We start from the raw sequence: 24,345 nt of genomic DNA on the forward strand, positions 1-24,345 counted from the left end.
GCGCCACATTCATGCTAACTGTTTGGTGACTGGCTTTTGTACAAAATGACTACGAGGATGCGTGGTGGGGCTCAAGTAAACACGATGTGTTATCCTGGGTTTCCGGGTCGGTGGTGTAACCATAGCGTTAAAGTTTCCCATCCCCATGCTAAAGACCCGAGTTCAATTCCCCACGGACAACGTGTGAGGTCCGTTTCTGGTATCCCACGCCAAACTATTGTTGGAATATTGCTTAAGATGGCGTGAAACCCAGCTCCATCACTCTCGCGGGTTTTCGCTTATTGCTTTGAATCTTGTCGATATCTGAGTTCATAGCAGTGTTTTCACCAGCTCGAAATGTGTTCTTGGTCTTACAGGAGAACAATGACAGTATCCAGCAAACACATCCTGCAATACACTGAATCGGTGGAATTAATTTGCTGAAGGCAACCGTTCCTTTGTAATCTCGGTTTCTGGATTTATAAGGTATTGTAAAAGCATCACCAAAATACGCCCTTGCCTTTGGGGCACAACAGATTGATGAACTATCAGTCTGCACGTAATTCTCTAGGGAACTCTACAGTAGATCATTTGTTCCAGCATTCAAGGTATATGGATGGACGGATGCGACAAGCGGAAAGGTCATCTGTTCAGCTGTAACTTGTAGCCAGACTGTAAGATGTAGTCTTTTACATCAATAGTGGATGTATGTATGATCCGGTCATCGCTAGGATTGAAACCTTCACTCGCACTAAGATACCAAATCTAACACGCTCAAGCCCTAGCTGAACCAACAAACACCTAATGCCCAACTCCTAAAGCGTTTTCGAACTCCTGGATTCCCCTTTTGAAATGTGTATGAGCGACCAAGTGTGAGTGAGTATGGTTTTACGCTACTTTCAGTACGATCATGGCAATTTTCTGGACGAGGACATCAGAAATGGCCTTCACACGTTGATGTGAATCTATCCGGATCCTTGGCGTAACGTGCAAATGTTTTAAGCACTAGGTTGTACCGAACGACCAAGAAAAAAATTCTAATAAAGCATGATGCCAGATATTGCAATTAGTGTTTCACACCATCCATTGAACATCTACATTTCAAAGGCGGCGAAAAAAATGTTCCATGATTAAAAGTTGAGTTGTACGAGGTATATTTTCATAATACATTCATTAAATTATTGAGACTCCCCACATTAGAAGAAACGCCGTATATCGAGGGTAGGCATCGCCTGCTTGAGATCTTAAAACAACATCCAGTAGTTTGACATATCGTAGTTTCACATCATGCAGTTGTGGAGCGTAATCTTGCGTCAAAACGGTTGAGTATAGCGTAAAATCAAAACATATGCGATCGCATATCAGTGTTGATCTTGTGTAATCCCATATCGATGCAGATCTATGTGATCCCAAATTGATGCCGATCTCTCTGACCCCATATCGATGCTGATTAATGTGATCCCATATCGATGCTCATCTTGTTATCCCATATCGACTCTGATCTATGTGATCCCATATTTATGCTGATAATGTTTTCCATAACCCTGATACCACATCGATGCTCATTTATGTGATCCAGTATGGATTCTGATGTATGTGATCCCCTGTGCTCACATATGGATTTTGATCTGTATTATCCAATATTGATGCTGATCTTTATGATCAAATATCGCTGCTGATCTGTGTGATACCATATCAGCGCTCGTACTTGTGATCCTATATCAATTCTGATCTGTGTGATCTTATATTGATACTGATGTATGTTATCAACTATCGATAGTGATCTATGTGATCCCAAGTTGATGTTCATCTGTGTGATCCCATATCGATCTACGAAATCATGTAGATCAGCATCGATGAGGGATCGAATAAATCAGCATGTATATACGGTGTATGTAGTGGTTACTTCACTGCACCTGGCTACAGAGTAACGTTTAGCAGACAGCATATTTGCTTCATGTACCAGCCTGGCGAGGAGATATTGCGTCACTAGGTGGTATCTGGAATTCAAGAGATACATCGGAGTAAAATTTACCAGAACAACACAAATACGTTCAACTGTGAAACACTTGAAACTTCGACTCCCGAGCCACAATGACCAACCATCAACGACAATCGTGTGCAGACCTTGAAGGGAATATTTCATATGATATCTTGCAACCAGGCCGTACAAATATGTAGACTCAGAACGTGTCAGCAATCTCTTGTATATCAACACGATCTACTCAGTTGTTGTTCTTGTGTTCTCTGCAGCGATGTATTGAGTGAATATACTTCCACATGTGTGTATTCAGCACTTCATGACTCAACAGCTGAACAAATATGTACTGATACTTAATGTGCATTAAACACTTGTAAACAGTTTGGAAAGAAGAAATCCTGAACACTTAACAACAGTCTTACCCGTAAAGAGTGTGTATATATATCCACAATCACACGTGTTTGTATTCAGACTGCAACCATGAAGCTAACGCTGTATGCCGCTATCATCGTCCTGGTTGGGGTAGGCACAGGTATGTGTTCGCGTGTTCACGCTTAGATGATCGATTCTCTAGTTTTCCTAAATATCATGATCTATGAAACAACAGACTTTGGTCAAGACGTAGCATACAACTCGTCCAAACAGACAACCTGTAACGTTCTGATCAAATGAATCTGCGAGTATGTCTATGACGCGAAGGAATTAAAGAAAGCATGTTGTTATGACAATGATGTTCACCAATGTGAACAGCTATGTTATTATGCCAATAGTGTCCACTTACGACATGAACTATCATGTTGTTATAACAATTGTGTCCACCTGCGACATGAACGATCCTTTTGGTATGCCAGCTGTGTCCACTTGCGATATCAACAATGTCAGTGGTGTCCATCTTCAGTATGAACAATAATGCTGTTCTGTCAGTTGTGTCCACCAGAAATAAAATTCTGTCCACCAGAATAATCATGCTGTTATGTTAATGGTGTTTAGCTGGGATATCAACAAATGATGATGCCCTTATGTCATTGGTATTCACCAGCAATATGAGCAGTCAGGTTGTCATGTCAATGGTGTCGCACTTAAAGAACTTCCTACACTTCAACAATTCATGTGGCCATGTCAGATACATATTCTGCTACTATACGAGCACAACATCAGCTTATCTCTGACGACCATGATTGAAATTAAAATGAAACGCCATTATAAGTTAGAGAAGTTCCATAAACTGGCTACTATTTGTTTTCTTGGGCACAGTTGCGACCTTAAATCAGAACAATGTGGACTGTCCCGCGGACCGGAGGTTCCTGCATGATCTGAAGTCACTGTTGAGGTTACACCTGGGAGAGAAGATTATACCGCTTGAAACCGACTCTCCATACTGGTCCAGCTCGGGTAAACACTTAGCTAATTCTACGATGTCATACTGGATAACCGATGAAGAACCGGGATAGAACTGATCTTCAGTAGCCCATGCTTGCCGAAAGAGGCGACTAACGGGATCGGGTGGTCAGTTTCGCTGATGTGGAAGACACAGGTCGATGCTCATGCTGTTGACCCCTTGATTATGAGGTCCACACTCGATTATTTACCCTCGATTATTTACCTGCCGCCACATATCTGGAGTATTGCTGAGTACAGTGTAAAACTAACTCACTCGCACGTCACTGTGGTCGTTTAATGAGACCTGATATTTTCTTTGATTTTCTTGTTTCATTTGGCGCTGCAGGAGCGACATTCACACGCTGGGGAAGGACAACATGTCCGAAAGGAAATGATGTCGTGTACAAAGGTACGTAACAGCTGTGAAATCCTGTTTACATGTGTACACTACTCAAACAAGAAACGTATAGCTGAAACTTGTTATGAGTTTATACAGTTAAGGTTCAGTAATACAGGACAGTAAAGAAAAAAACCTGAATGAACATTAACGGTCCAATGCTGCAAGAAACTGTACGTCATAAATGACAAGTCTTCCGAGGTCAAGGTCGCTGAGGAGTCAGTATCTTGTGTGGCCACCGTTAGCATCAAAGGTTGCTTGGCATTGGTGTCCCATAGTCTGGACCAGACTCGGGATGAAGTGCCTTGGAATGTGTTCCCTCAACGCCACAAACAGTGCAGATAACGTCTGTGGCTGAGGGTCACGCTGTCGCACACGACGATCCAATTCGTCCCACAAATGTTCAATAGGGTTAAGATCCGGTGATCGTGAGGGCCAATCAAGAACCTGAAAGTTGTTCCGGGCAAGGAAATCCCTGGTTATTCTTGCTGTATGCGACCAAGCGTGATCATGCTGAAAAATGACGTTCTGGCGGTTCATGAAAGGAAGGACATGAGGTGTGATGATTTCATCACGGTAACGTCGAACTGTCCAATTGCCCTGAACCTGAATGAGATCTGTCCTGCCATTGTATGAGATGCTAACCCAAACCATGACACTTTCACCACTAAATCTGTCCACTTCCTGCACACAATTTGCAGCGTATCGTTCATTACGACGTCGATGGGTCGGGACGTCGCAGCATGTAACGTGACTCATCACAAAGATAACAGTTTTCCACCTTTCCAGTGGTCATGGGAGATGTTGTCGGCAACAATTGTAAGCGGTTCCTCACAGTCTGATCAGAGTCCTGGCACTACCGATGCTGCGAAGGATGCTGTGGTGAACCTGTTTCGCACATGGCGAAGCCGAATAAACCTGGAATGTGCGTGCAAAAGGAAACGTGTGAATTTTTTCCCGTTCAGAATTTATTGCATTTATTGAGGAAAACAGATTTTGGTGGGTTTTGGCGAGTTGTCCTCAATGACAATGGATTCAAACTTGGAAATGCTTGCAGTCAGCGTTCACCATAGATAATATCAGTATATTATACTGATTACATAGACACATGTGATTCAAATTCGAAAAGGTACAGGGAAAATACTAGCTATGCGTTTCTTGTTTTGAGTAGTTTACATAAGAAAGACTCGATGTGTTTAGTAGAAACGTTGATTGCACCTTTCTGAATATATATGTCATAGAGACAAACACATCTCCGCCAATAGGGGACACATTACACGTGTGAAAAACACATGCACATGCAGGTCAACATAAAGTGAGCATAAGGAATTGCTTCGGGGATGATTTGGGGCTCTGATGCGTCCAACTTGGAAATATCTCCAACGTGTCTGTCATGAAACCCTTTGGAAGCTGTATTGAGACCCTGAATGTTGTAGCCTTGATCAAAGAAGAGAGAGTGGGGTTGTGGCTCATGAGAAATACAGTTGTGAATCAGTTGAAAAATGCAGTTGTGTTCACGTGTTTGAATCATTAGGTTGAATACCGGATATGACTCGTTGACATTATTCCGAACACCTGGTGTCAAAGGTTTCAGTGACGCTCTCCTTCAAATGTTACCGTTTTGTACACCTTTCAGATGGAAAATCTATTTAGTCTGTTTTGTTGATGTTCGACCATCTTGTAAACCCATGACGTCATTTTCTATTCCAATTTCTCACTCACTCCACAAACCTAACGCATAATAGGGCCGGCGGTTTAAGCATTCGCTCACCACACCAAAGACCCGGATTCAGGCCCAGTTCCGGTAATCACCGCTATACAAAGCGGCGTAAAACCATACTCACGCACTAACATATAATCACATGTTTCTATGTGATTCCAAAGTCTATTACGCACTGATATGTGTTTGACTAGTTGGATAGATTTTGCACAAAACAGTAGGCGGTGCAAACAAATTGTCTACTTGAAATCTTATGTGTTTGTACGATGGCTGCTAAATTGAAACTTGAAAAAATACAGTATAGCATTAAACAATTTTAGAAACGAAATAACTCCTTTCATTGACTTACTAAGTATGGTTTTATACGCTTTTAGCAATGTTCCAGCAAAATCACAGCGGGGAACACCAAAATAGACTTCAAGCAATGTATGGAAAAGAATCCGAGCCTACGGTTTGACAGGAGAACACTTGAACCACTAGATTGCCCGAAGCCACAAGGATGTCAAATGGTTACATCATATGCAGTTCAGTCAGTATTCATCCTCATCATCATTACTGTTAATTACGGTCAGAACTGTACCAATGTCATCAATTATGGACTAATTTCAGGTTATGCTGGTGGAAGTCATTATCAGGCAAAAGGGGGTCCGGGGACAACGCTGTGCCTCCCCGAAGCACCCATCTACGAAAAGTACACTAGTGAGCCATCAGAAAGTTATATCTATGGAACTGAATATCAAACAGATAGAGAGGCATCTCCTCTTCACCGGCTGTATCAAGACGATGTCCCGTGTGTGGTGTGCCAGAGTCATCACAAAACAATTGCCATCATGGTACCTGCCAGGAACGAGTGTTTTCCTGGATGGCACCTGGAATACAAGGGCTATCTGTTTGGTGGCCCTACTGCACACACTGGCTCCAGTGATTATGTCTGTGTAGATAGTGAACCAGAAGCTATCCCTGGGGGTAAAGCAAACACAAACGGCCATCTCTTATATATGATCGACGCCAAATGTGGTGCCCTGCCCTGTCCCCCTTATGCCGACGGTTGGGAGTTGACATGTGCCCTTTGCACTAAATAGAAATATTGTAAACAAGATGTGTGTTATCTCAAATTCTGTATAAGTCGACTCAATGTAGCCTTAAAGGAAACTTTCCTCGTTTTTTCCTGTTTATAAATTGTTATAAAAGGAAACATCATTTGTGAATGAGTTGAGGAAAACTTCTCATGTGGTATGTATCCACCAGTCCACATATACAACAGAATCTGTGTGGGTCGAAATGCGTATACCAACCTAGTGTTAAAAAGAAGGTATCCAGAGTGTTTGACCAAACTTGAAAAGAAAATGAAAACATAAATAAATTAATATCTAGTATATTACAAATCATACTTCACTTTTACAGCAAATGTACACAGTTTCATTTCATAATACGTCGAAAGTATCGTTAGACTAACACTGAAGGACATGGAATGGTTTTCTTCACAATGTCAGCATATGTTCAACCAATAGTAAGTGTGTCCACTATTGGCATCAAAACACATCAAAACACGTCAACTCATTGAGGATGTAAGCCGACGAAGGGCGTTAGGTGTGATTCGTGGCATTCCAATGGGAAACATTGTTCCAGCTGTTTAGTTTTCTAATTTGTAGGTAGTCCCCTAAACGTTCTATGAGTTTCATGTCACAGTAAAGACTGACCACAGCAAAACAACGATGAGAGCGTTATAAAGAAAGTCGTGATGGCAGAGAATGCGACATGGTAACTGCTGGTAAAATGGCCTCACAATTGGTTGCCAAAACCTTATCCCTTTGTCTTCGAGCATTCAGATTGTCATCAACAAGCAAAAGTCTCGTTTTGGAATCGCAGCAGATCCCATCACTATCAGGCTACCGGCTCCAAACGGTTGAACGCATTTCGGCGCTGAACCCACTCGTCTGTAAACACAAGATCGGCCGTCATTACTCAAAACCTATTCAGGTCGTTGAACATCACACGTCGTCAATCACACATCTGACAATGTCGATCCCGACTGGCCCATGTCAGTCCACGAAGTCGGTTTTGAAGAGTCAGACGCAGGCCGCTGTAGGGTGCTCGAATACAATGTTCACTTAGTCTCCGATGCACTGTACATCGACTGATACGGTGGCCTAGTGCCGTCGCTGCCGTTGATGTCAACGTTACAAAAAGAATTCTCAGATGAATTTTGTGGCGATCATCACCGGACGTAGTCAGACGTGGTCGACCACTCCATGGCCTGTTTGACGTATTGGTAGTTTGTCTTAGTTGTTGCACCAGCGTGATAACAATGGCTCTAATGCAGCCGAAGGTTCCGGCAATGACGATCGACTCCTTGTTCAGCTCTCTTCATTAGCTCTCTCTTTCTTACGATGTGAATCAAACATGTGTTTTTCACAACTGGGTTGGTGGCGTGTGGCGTGGGCTGATTTGTAATGTCAGTATGCATGTGCATGGTGTGTAGTTTTTTTGGGTTTTTTTTGTTTGTTTTTTCAGCACTGGTTCATTTATCCTGTTACATCGCTTTTAGGACTGAATATCGATATAGGTAATAGGTACCTATAATCCTTAGCTTGATATCGATCGGTCAAATATGCCCATATGCATATTTCACATGAGTGACTTGGTGTCGACAGAATGAGCGGACTTACGTTCGACAAAAGGGTCGTTTTGGGGAGGTTCAGAAATGAGTGAGTTTACGCCACTTTAGCAATATTTCAGCAGTATCACTGCGGGGCATGCCAGAAATGAGCTTCACATATTGTACCCATGTGAGTAATCGAACCCTGGGTTTTGCGTGACAAGCCAACACTTTAACCACAAGGCTACCACACCGTCCTCAGGTTCATTAATGGGGTATGGTGCAGTAACTGTGAGTAGCAGACAAGCAGAGATGTGCATCAATGAGGAAGCACCCAGGTCAGCATCGATATGGGATCGGATATATATATAAGAGCATGGATACTAGCATTTGAATATACAGATCAGCATCGGTATGGGATCAAATTGATCAACATAGATATGGGATCACATTGATCAGCATCTATATGGCATCACCTAGGTCAACATCCGTATGGCATCATATAGATCAGCATCGATACCAGTATTGGAATATACAGATCAGCATCGATAGGGATCACATAGGTCAACATCAACAAGGGATCGGAGAGATCAGCACTGATCTGGAATTACACAGGTTGACATCGACATGGGATCACACAGATCGACACTGATATGGAATCATAAAGTTAGATTTCATATGGCATCACGTACATCAGCATCTACACGGAATCACATAGATAAGCATCGATATAGGATCACATAAATCACATTCGATTTGGGATCACATAGATCAACATCAATAAGGAATCACACAGGTCACCACCGATGTAGAATCACATAGATCAGCATAGATGAACATGCATATAAGATCACACAGATCAACATCGACATCATGGGATCATACAGATCAACATTGATACGGGATCACTTGATCAACATCGATATGAGATCACATAGATCAACATTCATATGACAATAATTAAATTTTTATTGTGTTCATTACAATTCTGGCAATCTGATTGGTTAACTGGGAACATTTCTTTTGATTTCATTTCCCAATGAATCTGAAAAATATAAGCGACGCCCACCGCACCGGACTACTTTCGGACCTGAGGAATGTCGGGGAACCCTTTACACAGCGGGGGAATTCCCTTGCACTCGGGTACCTTAATGAACTTTGGGTAAACATTGAAGTGATACATTGTGGTTAACATAAACAAACAACTCAAAATTATCCGTGAACGTTAATAAGGTTGCAACGCCTCGACAAGAGCATGCGCACGTTGGAACATCAGTTCATGGCATCGCAATCCCAGTCACATCACAGCCTCTTCCTGCTTGCGCAAATACTACAATCTCAGTTCCACTAACTTCATATCATCGGGCTTCATTTCCATTTCTCACTTTTCAAACTGTCTCTTTCAGTTCGCAGGTAGTAATTCAAACGTTTGAACTTGAAACTTTGCCGATACCGGGACGCGTCACGTTGAGTTGTTCCACTCTGATTCGTCGACCGATGTTAGCTTGGTTGATTGACAGCTGTTTGGGGGTGCTCTATGCTGATTGGCTAATGGTTTGGCAGGCGTGTCATTTTATGTAAATGAGTCACATGAGTCATGTCATGTCATTACCAAATTCTTACACCGAAAATGTTAATCGGTGGTAACAAAGATATCCGTTTCGATGAATTTGATTACGTTTAAGGAAAATATTGTTGACAGGGTATAGTATTTGTTGCTGAATTTAATTATAAGGATTGACTTTGTATTTCTTTCGTTGCATTGAAGTATGAAACTAAAAACCAAGGTGCAAACTTTTGTAAGAATCCGCTACGCTACACAAGTTTGCACCTTGGTTTTTAGTTTCATACTTCAATGCAACGAAAGTAAACATAGATCAAAATCGATACAGGATCACATAGATCAACATCCATATGGGATCACATAGATCAGCATGTATGTACAGTGTCTTTTGGTGGTTACTTCTGTACACTTGGTTACAGAGGAATGTTAACAGGCAACAAATTTGTTCCATGTACAAACCTGGCGAGGAGTTATTGGCGTCACTAAGTGGTATCTGGAATGCAAGAGACACATCGCAGCAATTTACAAATGTATGTATATATTCGGCACTCTCTGGTTCAACAGCTGGGCAAATATCTACTGATGCTTAATGTAAATAAAATACATGAAAACTATTTGAAACGGAGACATCTTCAACACTTCACAACAGTCATACCTGTGAAGAGGGTGTATATAACCACAACCACACGTGTTTGTATTCAGACTTCAAACCATGAAGATAACGCTGTATGTTGCTATCACCGCCCAGGCTGGGATAGCCACAGGTATGTATTCATGTGTTTGCGCTTAGATGATCGATTTACAAGGTTTCCTGAAGAACATGACAGTCTGTAAAAGAGGAGGCCTTCGTTAAGAAGTAGCATATCCCTCGTTAAAACTGACATAGCCTGTAAGGTCCTGGACAAATGACAAATGTCTACGACACGAATGACTTAAAACAACATGTTGTCATCATAATGGCGTCCCTCTTCGATATGAACAGTCGTGTTGTTTTATCAGTCTAGATACCATATGATCAATCATGTTGTTTTGTCAGTCTAGATACGATATGAACAATCACGTTATTTCATTAGTTTAGATACGATATGAACAATCGTCTTGTTTTATCAGTGTAGATACGATCTGAACAGTCGTCTTGTTTTACCAGTCTAGATACTATATGAACAATCGTGTTGTTTTATCCGTCTAGGTACGACATGAACAATCACATTGTTTTATCAGCCTAGATACGATATGAACCATGATGTTTTTAAGTCAATAGAGTCCTCCTGCGATATGAATAATCACGTTGTTACGTCAATAGTGTCCACCTGCAATATGAACAGTCATGTTGTTGTGTCAATGGTGTCGAAATTAAAGAAGGAAGTTCTATAAACTGGGTATTATTTGTCTCGTTTGGCACAGCTGTGGCCCTGAATCAGAATAATGTCGACTGTCCCGCGCACCGGAGGTTCCTGCATGATCTGAAGTCACTTTTGAGGTTACACCTGGGAGAGAAGATTATACCGCCTGAAAATGACTCTTCACACTGGACCAGCTCGGGTAAAATCTCATGATGTCATATTGGATTCACTGGTAGAATTGATGCTTGTCGTAAGAGGCGACTAACGGGATGGAAAGGTCAGGCTCGCTGACTTGGAAGACACAGGTCGATGCTCATGCTTTTGACCCCTGGATTGTATTCCACATTCGATTATTTACAAACCGTCGCCAAATATCTGGAATATTGTTGACTAGGGCGTAAACTAACGCACTCATTTGTACTCCATTACTAAGCGTCTCAGTAGTCGTTTGTAATGAGATCTGATATGTTCTTTGATTTTTTTAGCTGGATGAGCGACATTCACACGCTGAGGAAAGACAACATGTCCGAAGGGAAATGATGTCGTGTACAAAAGTAAGTAAGAGCGACGACATCCTATTTACATATGCACATAAGAAAGACTTCTTCTCGATGTGTTTAGTAGAAATATTGGTTGCACCATTTTGACTATATCATGGACAGGTCTCCGCCAATTAATAGGGGACACATCCGGTCCAACACGTAACAGGTGTCACAAACACATGTACAGACAGGTCACCTCTTCACCTGAAAAGCGGGGGAATGATTTGCTCCAAGTCAGCAGAAGGAATTGCTTCGAGCATCATTTTCGGCTCTGATGCGTCACACTTGGAAATGTCTCCAACGCGTGTGTCATAAAACCCTTTGGAGGTTTTATTGAGACCCTGAATGTTGTAGGCTTGATCAAAGAACTACGAGGGTGGGGTTGTGGCTCACGTCAAATTCAAGTGTGAATCGGTTGAAAATGCAGTTGTTTTCCCTTGTTTGAATCATTAGGTTGAATACCGGATATACTGAACTTATTCCAAACACCGGTCTCATAATTTTCAGTGACACATTCCTTCAATTGTTACCGCTTTGTACACCGTTCCAATTGGAAATCTATTTATTCTCTTTTGTTGATGTTCCGGAATTTGTAGACCCATGACCTCACATTTTCTCCCATTTCTCACTTACTCCTCAAATGTAGTGCATAATACGGCCGGTGGTTAAATCAATCGCTCGTCACACCGAAGACCTCGATGGAGACTTGGGTACAGTCAGGTCCATTTCTCGTGTGCTAGCCGTAATATTGCTGGAATATTGCAAAAGGTACATCCAAACTTATGCACTCACTAACACACATTCATATAGTTTTTATGTGATTCAGGGTCCATCATGGACTTAACTGTATGACCAATGGGATTGATTCATGTACAAAAACAGCAGGCTGTGCAGACAAATTGTCTACTTGAAATCTTGAACTTGAAAAAAATACAATATAGCGTTACTCAATTTTAGAAACAGAATAAGTCCTTTTATATAAGACTATTGATGTGAAAACAAGAGTATGTTGCTTTGTTTTTAACCAAGGACTGAATGAGTATTTTTTTATGCCGTCTCTAGCAGTATTCCAGCTCTATCACTAGATTGCCCCAAAGCTCCAGTGGCGATGACGGTTACATTATGTGCAGTCAGTATTCATCCTCATCACTAACATCGTCATCTTCAATATTGGTAATTACGGTCAGAACTGTACCAATTATATCTCTCAATTATGGTTGAACTAATTTCAGGTTATGCCGGTGGAAGTCATTATCAGGCGAAAGGGGGTCCGGGGACAACGCTGTGCCTCCCCGAAGCACCCATCTACGAAAAGTACACTAGTGAGGTATCAGAAAGTTATATCTATGGCTCTGAATATCAAACAGATAGAGAGACATCTCCTCTTCATCGGCTGTATCAAGACGATGTTCCGTGTGTGGTGTGCCAGAGTCATCACAAAACAATTGCCATCATGGTACCTGCCAGGAACGAGTGTTTTCCTGGGTGGCACCTGGAATACAAGGGCTATCTGTTTGGTGGTGGTACTGGAGAAACTGGTCCCACTGATTATGTCTGTGTAGATAGTGAGCCAGAAGCCATGCCTGGGGGTAAAGCAGACACAAACGGCCATCTCTTGTGTATGATCGACGCCAAATGTGGTGCCCTGCCCTGCCCACCTTCTGTCGACGGTTGGGAGTTGACATGTGCCCTTTGCACTAAATAGAAATATTGTAAACAAGATGTGTGTTATCTCAAATTCTGTATAAGTCTGTGTATTGAGAGAAATATTTCAGTATTGACCATGACTGTCGTACATGCAGATTAGATTCAACGCTATACGAGCTTCATAATATTTCGAAGACAGTGCAGCCAATCACCTGTTTGTAAATTGTTATCACACTGAAACATCATTTATGAATGAATTTGGGAACATTTCTTATGTGGTATGTATCCACCAGTTCGGATATACAACAGAATCTGTATGGGTCGAAATGCGTATACTAAACTAGTGTTAAAAAGAAAGTATGCAGGGTGTTTGACCAAACGTGAAAAGAAAAAAAATAACATATATAAATTAATATCTAGTATATTTCAAAACATAGTTCACTTTTAAAGCAATTAATGTTCACAATTTCATTTCATAATACGTCGTACCGTTAGACTGACACTGATGGACGTGGTATGGTTTTCTCCACAATGTCATCATATGTTGAATCAATAGTAAGTGTGTCCACTATTGACGTCAGTACACATCAAAACACGTCGACTCATTGAGGATGTAAGCCGACGAAAGACGTTAGGGGTGATTCGTGTTAACCATTGTTCCAGCTGTTTAGTCTTCTGATTTGTAGGTAGTCCCATAAGTGTTCTATCGGATTCATGTCGCAGTAAAGACTGGACACATATTCGACTGTATATTCGAGCATTCAGATTGCTATCAATAAGCAAAATTCTGAGTTCTAGATCGCCGTAGATCCCTTCCCTATCAAGCTACCGGCTCCAAACGGTTTGAACGCATTTCAGCGCTAAACCCAAATCCTACTCAGGTCGTTGAACATCACACGTCGTCAATCACGCATCTGACAACGTCGATCCCGACTTGCCCATGTCAGTCCACGACGTCGGTTTTGAAGAGTCAGACGCAGTCTGCGGTAGGGTCGAAGTGCTCGAATACCATGTTCACTTAGTCTCCAATGCACTGCACATCGACTGATACGGTGGCCTAGTGCCGTCGCTGTCGTTAACGTCGACATTCTCAGATGATTTTTTTTAATGTGACGGTCATCACCGGACGTTGTCAGACGTGGTCGACCACTTCAAGGCCTGTTTGACGTACTGGCAGTTTGTCTTAGTTGTTGCATCAGTGTGATGACAATTGCTCTGATGCAGCTGAAAGTTCTGTCAATGAACTCCTTGTTCAGCCATTCCCTTAGCTCTCCCTCTCTCTCTCTTACGATTTGAATCAAACGTGTTTTTCACATCTGGGTTTCTGGCGTGTCGCGTGGGCTGATTTTGTAATGTCAGTTTGTACGTGCATTTCGTTTTATGTTTAATTATGTGAATCCTTATTCAATATTCTTCGGTGTGTAGTTCTTTTCAGCACTGGTTCATTTATCCCATTCTATTGCTTTTAGGACTGAATACTGATATAGGCCCCTATAATCCTTAGCTAAATAATGATCGATTTTCTAGGAATATCGGAGACGTAGTTCTGAGGAAATATGCCCCAACTCAACATATTTCACATCACGGTGTTTGTTGGAATTATTAGCAACAGCACCCTGATCATAATTTAGAAGTATATCATTAAATGTCCAAAAATTGCAGACTGTGTGAGGAACGTATTTCTTCTAACAAAGGTTCATGTATGACATTATCAAAAATCTTTTCCGATCGGAAATGTTTCAGCTCATTGGTGTTTGGGGGGCCAGACCAAAGCGCTTTCTCACATTTTGGACCTTGAATTTAAGGCACAAACTATGCTGAAAAAGGGTTCGAATCTCCTATTGAGTCTGATAGTTTGGTTTGTCACGCCCAGATTCGTGGTCTTCATGACACTGGAGAATATCAACACAGTTCTCTTTGGCTTATCTACAACTCACAGAAATACATACATACAGGCGAGTAACGGGATCGGGTGGTCAGGCTCGCTGACTTGACTAAAACATGTCATCGTGTAATAATTGTGTAAATCGACGCTCATGCTGTTGATCACTGGAATGTCTGATCCAGAGTGGAATATCTAGAAACAGCTTGGATGTTGCTGAGTCCGGCAACCACACGTCAGCATGCCTTAAACGGGTCATCGTTATATATATCATTAGTTATTGTGCATTCAATGAAAGTTCCAGTGCTCTGTACGTATCCGCATACACTCTTCAAAACAAAGAGGCACAATATGAAATTAAAAAATAATACTGACAATCTTGTACAAATATGTAAACTCAAACATTTTCTTAGGGTTGCACATTGGTTCGGGAATGTTTTATAAGATCATGCTTGACCAAACGCAACCAAAAATGATTTGGAACGGTGTTATCAATCAGGATTGTTATGATGTACGTGAATCTCATGCAGCACGAATATCAGACACAATGACTGTTTCTCATGAGCAAAGCATTAGTACAGCATGTGACTATAAAAGATCTAAATGAATATCACAATTTCATCCACGATCTTTGAAAGTACCGGACACGAAAATGGGACGTCTGAACGCTGATGATCGAAATCAGGCAATTGGATGATTGCACGCTGGCGAATCAGAGAGTGAGGTGGCAAGGATTTTCATTGTTCATCCCATTACATAAACTCCATTCTGGGATCGATTTCGTCAAATAAATCCGACAACTGGCCGTCTAAGATAAGAAAGACCTAGAGTTCCTACACCTGCCCAAGATCAGTAGATCCGGGTAACCCACCTGCGTGACTGCCATCGTATCGCCTGGGACACAGCACAAGAACAGTTTGGAGCCCGAAGAGTGTCCGATCAGACAATTAGGAACCGTCTCCGAGAAGTAGGAATACGTGCCAAAAGTCCAAAAGTTGTCTCCCTCCTAAACACGACTACATCGACGTCAACGTGTGATCCACCACATAATCTTCAACAGTTGTTCCACGTGCTGCAGGAGGAATGGAGACGGATTCCACAACAAAACATCCAACGACTGATTCGATCTGTACCCAGGAAGTGTCGAGCAGTGGTAGCAGTTGGAGGTGGTCATACGAGGTACTGACGTCAACACCACCTGTTGGACAGCAGCAATAACTGTGATGACTGGTATTCTCATGAAATATGGACAAGACAGCAATGCATTACTCCACAAAATTTCATCAATGTATGTTTGATCTACACGTTCTTGAATTTAGGTTTTTCGTTTCAGTGTACATTCCAGCAAGATGTTGGTGCAAAGAGCTTTTGGGGAAACGGTATGTTTTCAGATGACTCAAAGACTACTTTCTAGTTTGGTGTAGATGGAATGAGCCGAATTACCTTCGACAAAAGGGTCGTTTGGGGAGGTTCAGAAATGAGTGGGTTTACGTCACTTTTAGCAATATTTCAGCAGTATCACTGCGGGGCATGTCAGAAATGGGCTTCACATATTGTACCCATGTGGGGAATCGAACCCTGGGTTTTGCGTGAGAAGTCAACACTTTAACCGCAAAGCTACCACACCGTCCTCAGGTTCATTAATGGGGTATGGTGCAGTCACTGTGAGTAGCAGACAAGCAGAGATGAGCATCGATGCAGGATAACCCAGTTCAGCATCGATATGGGATCACATAGATACTAATATTGGAACATACAGATCAGCATCGATATGGGAGATTAACATAGATATCGGGACACGTATATCACAATCCATTTGGGATTACATGGATCAACATCAATAAACGGATCACATAGATCAGCATTGATATGCAATTATACAGATTGGCATCGATATGGGATCACACAGAACAACACTGATATGGGATCATATAATCAGCATTCATATGGCATCACATACATCAGCATCTACATAGAATCACTTACATCAAAATCGATATAGGAGTACATAGATAAGCATCGATGTGGGATCATATAGATAAGAATCGATACGAGATCACACAGCACATTGATGTGGGATCACCTAGATCAACATCAAAAAGGGATTACATAGATCAGCATCGATGTAGAATCACATAGATCAACATGGATATAGCATCACACAGATCAACATCGACATGGTATCATATAGATCAGCATCGATATGGGATCCCATAGATCAGCATCCATATGGGATCACATGGATCAGCATCGATATGGGTCCATATAGATCAGCATGTATGTACAGTGTGTTTGGCGGTTACTTCTGAACACTTGGTTATATAGCAATGTTTAGCAGACAGCATATTTGTTCCATGTACCAACCTGGTGAGGAGTTATTCCGTCGCTAGGTGCTATCTGGAATGCAAGAGACACATCGCAGTAATTTCCCTGAACAACACAAACAAGTACAACTGTTGAACACTTAAGCATTGTACTCCCGACCCACAATGACCAACCATCAACGACAATGGTGTGCGGACCTTGAAGGGAATATTTTATATGATATCTTGCAACCAGGCAGTACAAATATGTAGACTCAGAACGTGTCAGCAATCTCTTGTATATCAACACGATCTACTCAGTTGCTGTTCTTGTGTTCACTTCAGCAATGTATAGAGAGTACAAAGAGAAATTCACACACGTCAGACCATTGTTTGTGCTAATGTATATATGTGTTCAGCGCTCTATGGCTCAACAGCTGAGCAAATATGTACTGATACTTAATGTGCATTAAACACTTGAAAACTATTTGAAACGGAGACATCTTGAACACTCCACAACTGTCAAACCCGTGAAGAGTGTGTATATAACCACAACCAGACGTGTTTGTATTCAGACTTGCAACCATGAAGCTACCGCTGTATGTTTCTACGATCGTCCAGGTTGGGATAGCCACAGGTATGGATTCATGTGTTTCATACGATCTGTTGCTTTATCAGTTGTCTCTACATATAATCTGAACAATCATGTTGTTTTATCAGTTGTGTCTACATACAATCTGAACAGTCAAGTTGTTTTATCAGTTGTGTTTAGATACAAAATGAACAATCATAGTGTTTTATCAGTTGGGTCTAGATACGATCTGAACAATCATGTTTTTTTATCAGTTGTGTCTAGATAGGATCTGAACAGTCATGCTGTTTTATCAGCTGTGTCTAGATACGATATGAACAGTCATGTTCTTAAGTTAAAAGTGTCCTCCTGCGATATGAATAATAAAGTTGTTATGTCAGTTGTGGTCACCTGTGACATGAGCAATCATGTCAATGGTGTTGAGTCAATGGTGTTGAAATTAAAGAAGGAAGTTCCTACACTGGGTATTATTTGTTTCCTTGGTCACAGCTGTGGTCTTGAATCCGAACAATGCGGACTGTCCCGCGGACCGGAGGTTCCTGCATGACCTGAAGTCACTGTTGAGGATACATCTGGGAGAGAAGATTATACCACCTGAAACTGATTCTTCTCACTGGACCAGATCGGGTAAACGATTAAGTTAACCTTACAATGCCATACTGAATTCACCGGTGAAAAAAAACAGATTAGAATTGATGCTTGTCGTAAGAGACGACTAACGGGATCGGGAGGTCAGACTCGCTGACTTGGATTACACAGGTCGATGCTCATGCTGGTGAAGCCTGGATTGTGTTGTCCACACTCGATTATTTACAAACCGTCGACATGTATCTAGAATATTGTTGAATAGGGCGTAAACTAACTCACTCACTTGTACTGCATTACTATCTGATATTTTCTTTGGTATTCGTTTCACTTGGAGCAGGAGGAGCGACATTCACACGCTGGGGAAAGACAACATGTCCCAAAGGAAATGATGTCGTGTACAAAGGTACGTAAAAGTGGTGAAATCCTGTTTACATATATGCATAAGTCAGTCTCGATTTGTTTAGTAGAAACGTTGATTGCACCTTTCTGAATATATATGTGATGGAGACAAAAAGGCCTCCACGAATAGGGGACACACCCGGTCGTGCACGTAAGACGTGTCACAAACACATCTACAGGCAGGACAACATAAAGCCAGCATAAGGAATTGCTTTGGGCATCATTTTGGGCTCTGATGCGTCAAACGTGCAAATATCTCCGATGTGTCTGTCATAAAACGCTTTGGAAGCTGTATTGAAACCTTGAATGATGTAGCCTTGATCAATAAACTTTTGAGTATGCTGTTGTGGCTCACGTCAAATTCAAGTGTGAATCGGTTGAAATGCAGTTGTGCTCCCGTGTTTGAATCATTAGATTGAGTACCAGATATCCTGATCTTATTCCCAACACCCGGTCTCATACTCTTCAGTGACACTTTCCTTCAGTTCTTACCACTTTGTACACCGTTCCGATGTGGAATTTATTTAGCCTCTTTCGTTGATGTTATGGAATTTTGTAGACCCATGACGACAATGAAAGTGGGCAATCGAACCCGTGTCTTTCGAGTGACGAGGGAACGCTGTCACCACTAGACTGCCTCAAAGCTCCAAAGATGATAATGGCTACATCGCATGCAGTTCAGTCAGTGTTCATCCTCATCATTATCATCGTCATCTTCAATATTGTTAATTATGTACAGAATTCGAAGGGCACTCGTATCCTATCAGTTATGGTTGGACTAATTTCAGGTTGTGCCGGTGGGAGTCATTATCAGGCGAAAGGGGGTCCGGGAACAACGCTGTGCCTCCCCGAAGCACCCATCTACGAAAAGTACACTAGTGAAGCATCAGACAGTTATATCTATGGCACTGAGTATCAAACAGATAGAGAGACATCTCCTCTTCATCAGCTGTTTGAAGACGATGTCCCGTGTGTGGTGTGCCAGAGTCATCACAAAACAAGTGCCATCATGGTTCCTGCCAGGAACGAGTGTTTTCCTGGATGGCACCTGGAATACAAGGGCTATCTGTTTGGCGGCGCTACTGCACACACTGGTTCCAGTGATTATGTCTGTGTAGATAGTGAAGCAGCAGCCATGCCTGGGGGTAAAGCAAACACAAACGGCCATCTCTTGTATATGATCGACGCCAAATGTGGTATCCTGCCCTGCCCCCCTTATGTCGACGGTTGGGAGTTGACATGTGCCCTTTGCACTAAATAGAAATATTGTAAACAAGATGTGTGTTTTCTCAAATTCTGTATTAGTCTGTGTATTGAGAGACATATTTCAGTATTGACCATACATGCACATTAGATTCAACGGTATACTGGCTTCATAATATTTCGAAGACAGTGCAGCCAATCACTTGTTTGTAAATCGTTATCACTGGGAAACATCATTTGTGAATGAATTTGGGAACATTTGTAATGTGGTATGTATCCAACAGTCCGTATGTACAACAGAATCTGTGTGGGTCGAAATGAATGTGCTAAACTAGTGTTAAAAAGAAAGTATGCAGGGTGTTTGACTAAGCTTGAAAAGAAAAACATAAAAAAATAACATCTATTATATTTCAAAACATAGTTCAGTTTTACAGACAATGTACACAATTTCATTTCATAATACGTCGAAAGGACCGTTAGACTGACACTGAAGGACGTGGTATGGTTTTCTCCACAATGTCATCATATGTTGAATCAATAGTAAGTGTGTCCACTATTGGCGTCAGTACACATCAAATCTCGTCGACTCATTGAGGATGTAAGCCGACGAAAGACGTTAGGCGTGATTCATGGCCCTTCCCATGGGAACCATTGTTCCAGCTGTTTAGTTTTCTGATTCGTAGGTAGTCCCATAGGTGTTCTATCGGTTTCATGTCGCAGTAAAGACTGAACACAGCAAAGCTGTATGAGGCCTTGCGTTATCGTGTTGGCAGATAATTCCACGTGCTAACTGCTTGAAAACTGGCCTCACAACTGCTTGCCAAAACCTTATCACTGTATATTCGAGCATTCAGATTGCTATCAATAAGCAAAATTCTGGTTTCTAGGTCGCCACAGATCCCATCCCTATCAAGCTACCGGCTCCAAACGGTTTGAACGCATTTCGGCGTTAAACCCAAATCGTACTCAGGTCGTTGAACTTCACACGTCGTCAATCACGCATCTGCCAGCGTTGATCCCGACTGGCCCATGTCAGTCCACGAAGTCGGTTTTGAAGAGTCAGACGCAGTCCGCGGTAGGGTCGAAGTATAGGCTCGAATACCATGTTCACTTAGTCTCCGATGCACTGTACATCGACTGATACGGTGGCCTAGTGCCGTCGTTGCCGTTGACGTCAACGTTACAAAAAGAATTATCAGATGAATTTTGTGGCGATCATCATCGGACGTAGTCAGACGTGGTCGACCACTTCAAGGCCTGTGTGACGTACTGGCAGTTTATCTTAGTCGTTGCATCAGTGTGATGACAATTGCTCTGATGCAGCTGAAAGTTCTGTCAATAAACCATTCCCTTAGGTCTCCCCCTCTCTCTCTTACGATTTGAATCAAACATGTGTTTTTCACATCTGGGTTGCTGGCGTGTCGATTGGGCTGATTTGTAATGTGAGTATGCATGTGCATTTCGTGGTGCATCAGAAAAAGTCGTTTTGCGTTTTTCGCGGGTTTGGTTTGTTCCCGGATGTATCGGTATGTGTAACATCTCTCAGTATGTGTACGTATGTGTAACATCTACTCTGCGGTAGGGTCGTCGTGTTCTGATACGGTCGCCTAGTGCCGTCGCTGTCGTTGACGTTGACGTTACAAAAAGAATTCTCAAATGAATTGTCCGAATGTGGCGACGTTGTCAGATGTGTTTGACCACTTCAAGGCCTGTCTGACGTATTGGCAGTTTGTCTTAGTCGTTGCATCAGTCCGATGGCAATTGCTCTGATGTAGCTGAAAGTTCTGGCAATGACGATAATTCCGACAGCGCTCTCTCTCTCTTATGATTTGAATCAAACATGTTTTTCATAACTTTGTTGCTGGCGTGTCGCGTGGACTCATTTGTAATGTCAGTGTGTACGTGCATTTCGTGTTACATCCGAAAAAGTTGTTTTGGATTTTTCTCGATTTTGGTTTGTTTCCGGATTGACATGGTTCAATATAGTTTTATTACTTTATGTTTAATTATGTGAATCCTTAATATGCAATATTCTTCGGTGTGTAGTTCTTTTTAGCACTGGTTCATTTATCCTGTTATATTGCTTTTAGGACTGAATATCGATATAGGTCCCTATAACCCTTAACTAAATAATGATCGATTTTCTAGGAATATGGGAGACGTAGCTGTCAGGAAATATGCCCCAAATCAACATATTTCACACCACGATGTTTGTTGGAATTATTAGCAACAGCATCCTGAACATAATTTAGAAGTAGACCATTACATGTCCGAAAATTGCAGACTGTGTGATGAACGTCTTTCCTCTAACAAAGGTTCATGTATGACATTATCAAAATGCAATTTTCATGTCGATTAAAATCTTTTCCGATCGAAAATGTTTCAGATCATTGGTGTTTTTCTGACCAGACCAAATGTTTTCACATTTTGGACCTTGAATGGCTAGGTGAATTTAAGGCACAAACTATGCTGAACAAGGGCTCGAATCTCCTATTCAGTCTGACAGTATGGTTTGTCACGCCCAGATTCGTGGTCTTCATGACAGTGGAGAAAATCTTTCCACTTCTCTTGGCTTATCTACAACTCATAGAAATACATACAAACAGGCGATTAACGAGATCGGGTGGTCAGGCTCGCTGAATTGGCTGAAACATGTCATCGTGTCCTAATTGTATAAGTCGCCGTTCATGTTGTTGATCACTGGATTGTGTGATCCTGACTGGAATATCTAAAGACAGCTTGAATGTTGCCGAGTGCGGTAACCACAGGTCAGTATGCCTTAAACGGGTTACCGTTATACATGTCATCCGTTATTGTGCATTCAGTGAACGTGTCAGTGCTCTGTGCGTATCTGCGTGCATTTCCAGCGAAATGTTGGTGTCAAGAGTGTTTGAGGAAACGGTATGTTTTCAGTTGACTCAAGGACTACTTTCTAGGTTGATGTAGACGAAATTAGTGGAATTACCTTCGACAGAAAGGTCGTTTTGGGGAGGATCAGGAATGAGTGGTTTTACGCCACTTTCAGCAATGTCTCAGCAAGTTCACTGCGGGGCATGCTAGAAATGGACTTCACATATACCTAATTGGGGAATCGAATGCTTTGACCACTAGGCTGTGATACCCCCCTCAGGTTCATTAATGGGGTATGGTGCAGTCACTGTGAGTAGCAGACAAGCATCGATGAGGGATCACACAGATCACCATCGATATGGGATCGCATAGATAGGTATTGATACTGGTATTGGAACATACAGATAAGCATCCATATGGGATGACATAGATCAACATAGATATGGGATCATATTGATCACAATCGATTTGGGGTCACATGCATCAACATCGCTAAGGGATCGCCCTGATCAGCATTGATATGGAATTATACAGATTGACATTGATATGGGATCACACAGATGAACATTGATGTGGGATGATATAATCAGCTTTCATATGGCATCACGTACAGCAGCATGTACATAGACTCACACAGATCAACATCGACATGGAATCACATAGATAAACATCGATATGGGACCACGGAGATCACAAGCGATTTAGGATCACATAGCTCAACATTAATAAGGAATCACACATATCACCATCGATATGGAATCACATAGATCAGCATTGATACAGGATCACATAGATCAACATCAATATGGGATTAGATAGATCAGCATCGCTATAGAATCACATAGATCAAATGGCTATAAATTACACATAGACCATCGACAAAGTATCATACAGATCAGTATCGATACTGGATCACTTGAACAGCATCGATATAGGATCTCATAGATCAGCATAGATGTGGGATCACATGGGTCAGCATCGATATGGGACAACATAGATCAACATCCATATGGGATCATATCGATCAGCATCGATATGGGGTCCCATAGATCTGTATCGATACTAGTGTTGGAACATACAGATAAGCATCGTTAAGGGATCACATAGATCAACATAGATATGGGATCACATCAATAAGCAATTGCACAGATCAGCATTGATTTGCAATTACACAGTTTGACATCGATATGGGATCACATAGATCAGCATGTATGTACAGTGTGTTTGGTGGTTACTTCTGTACTCTTGGTTAGAGAGGAATGTCTAGCAGGCAGCATATTTGTTCCATGTACAAACCTGGCCAGGAGATATTGTGTCGCTAAGTGGTATCTAGAATGCAAGAGACACATGGCAGAAATTTATCCGAACAACACAAA

The 24,345-nt window shown here is 41.8% G+C and overlaps 2 protein-coding genes across 2 annotated transcripts; both read left to right on the forward strand.

The window, feature by feature from the left end:
- The first annotated feature begins 2,440 nt into the window (after nt 1–2,440).
- LOC137273591 (uncharacterized) lies at nt 2,441–6,833 on the forward strand. Its single transcript, XM_067806349.1, has 4 exons — nt 2,441–2,492; nt 3,215–3,352; nt 3,687–3,749; nt 6,067–6,833. Exons 1-4 carry the CDS (start codon nt 2,441–2,443, stop codon nt 6,537–6,539), a joined length of 726 nt encoding a protein of 241 aa, XP_067662450.1. The 3' UTR covers nt 6,540–6,833.
- Nucleotides 6,834–10,332: 3,499 nt separating this feature from the next.
- Nucleotides 10,333–20,177, forward strand: LOC137273601 (uncharacterized). Its single transcript, XM_067806360.1, has 6 exons — nt 10,333–10,384; nt 11,025–11,162; nt 12,738–13,175; nt 18,419–18,556; nt 18,855–18,920; nt 19,705–20,177. Exons 1-6 carry the CDS (start codon nt 10,333–10,335, stop codon nt 20,175–20,177), a joined length of 1,305 nt encoding a protein of 434 aa, XP_067662461.1.
- The last annotated feature ends 4,168 nt before the right edge of the window (nt 20,178–24,345 follow it).

The sequence above is a fragment of the Haliotis asinina genome, chromosome 1 (genome assembly GCF_037392515.1).
Source record: "Haliotis asinina isolate JCU_RB_2024 chromosome 1, JCU_Hal_asi_v2, whole genome shotgun sequence".
In the NCBI taxonomy this organism is placed as follows: domain Eukaryota; kingdom Metazoa; phylum Mollusca; class Gastropoda; order Lepetellida; family Haliotidae; genus Haliotis; species Haliotis asinina.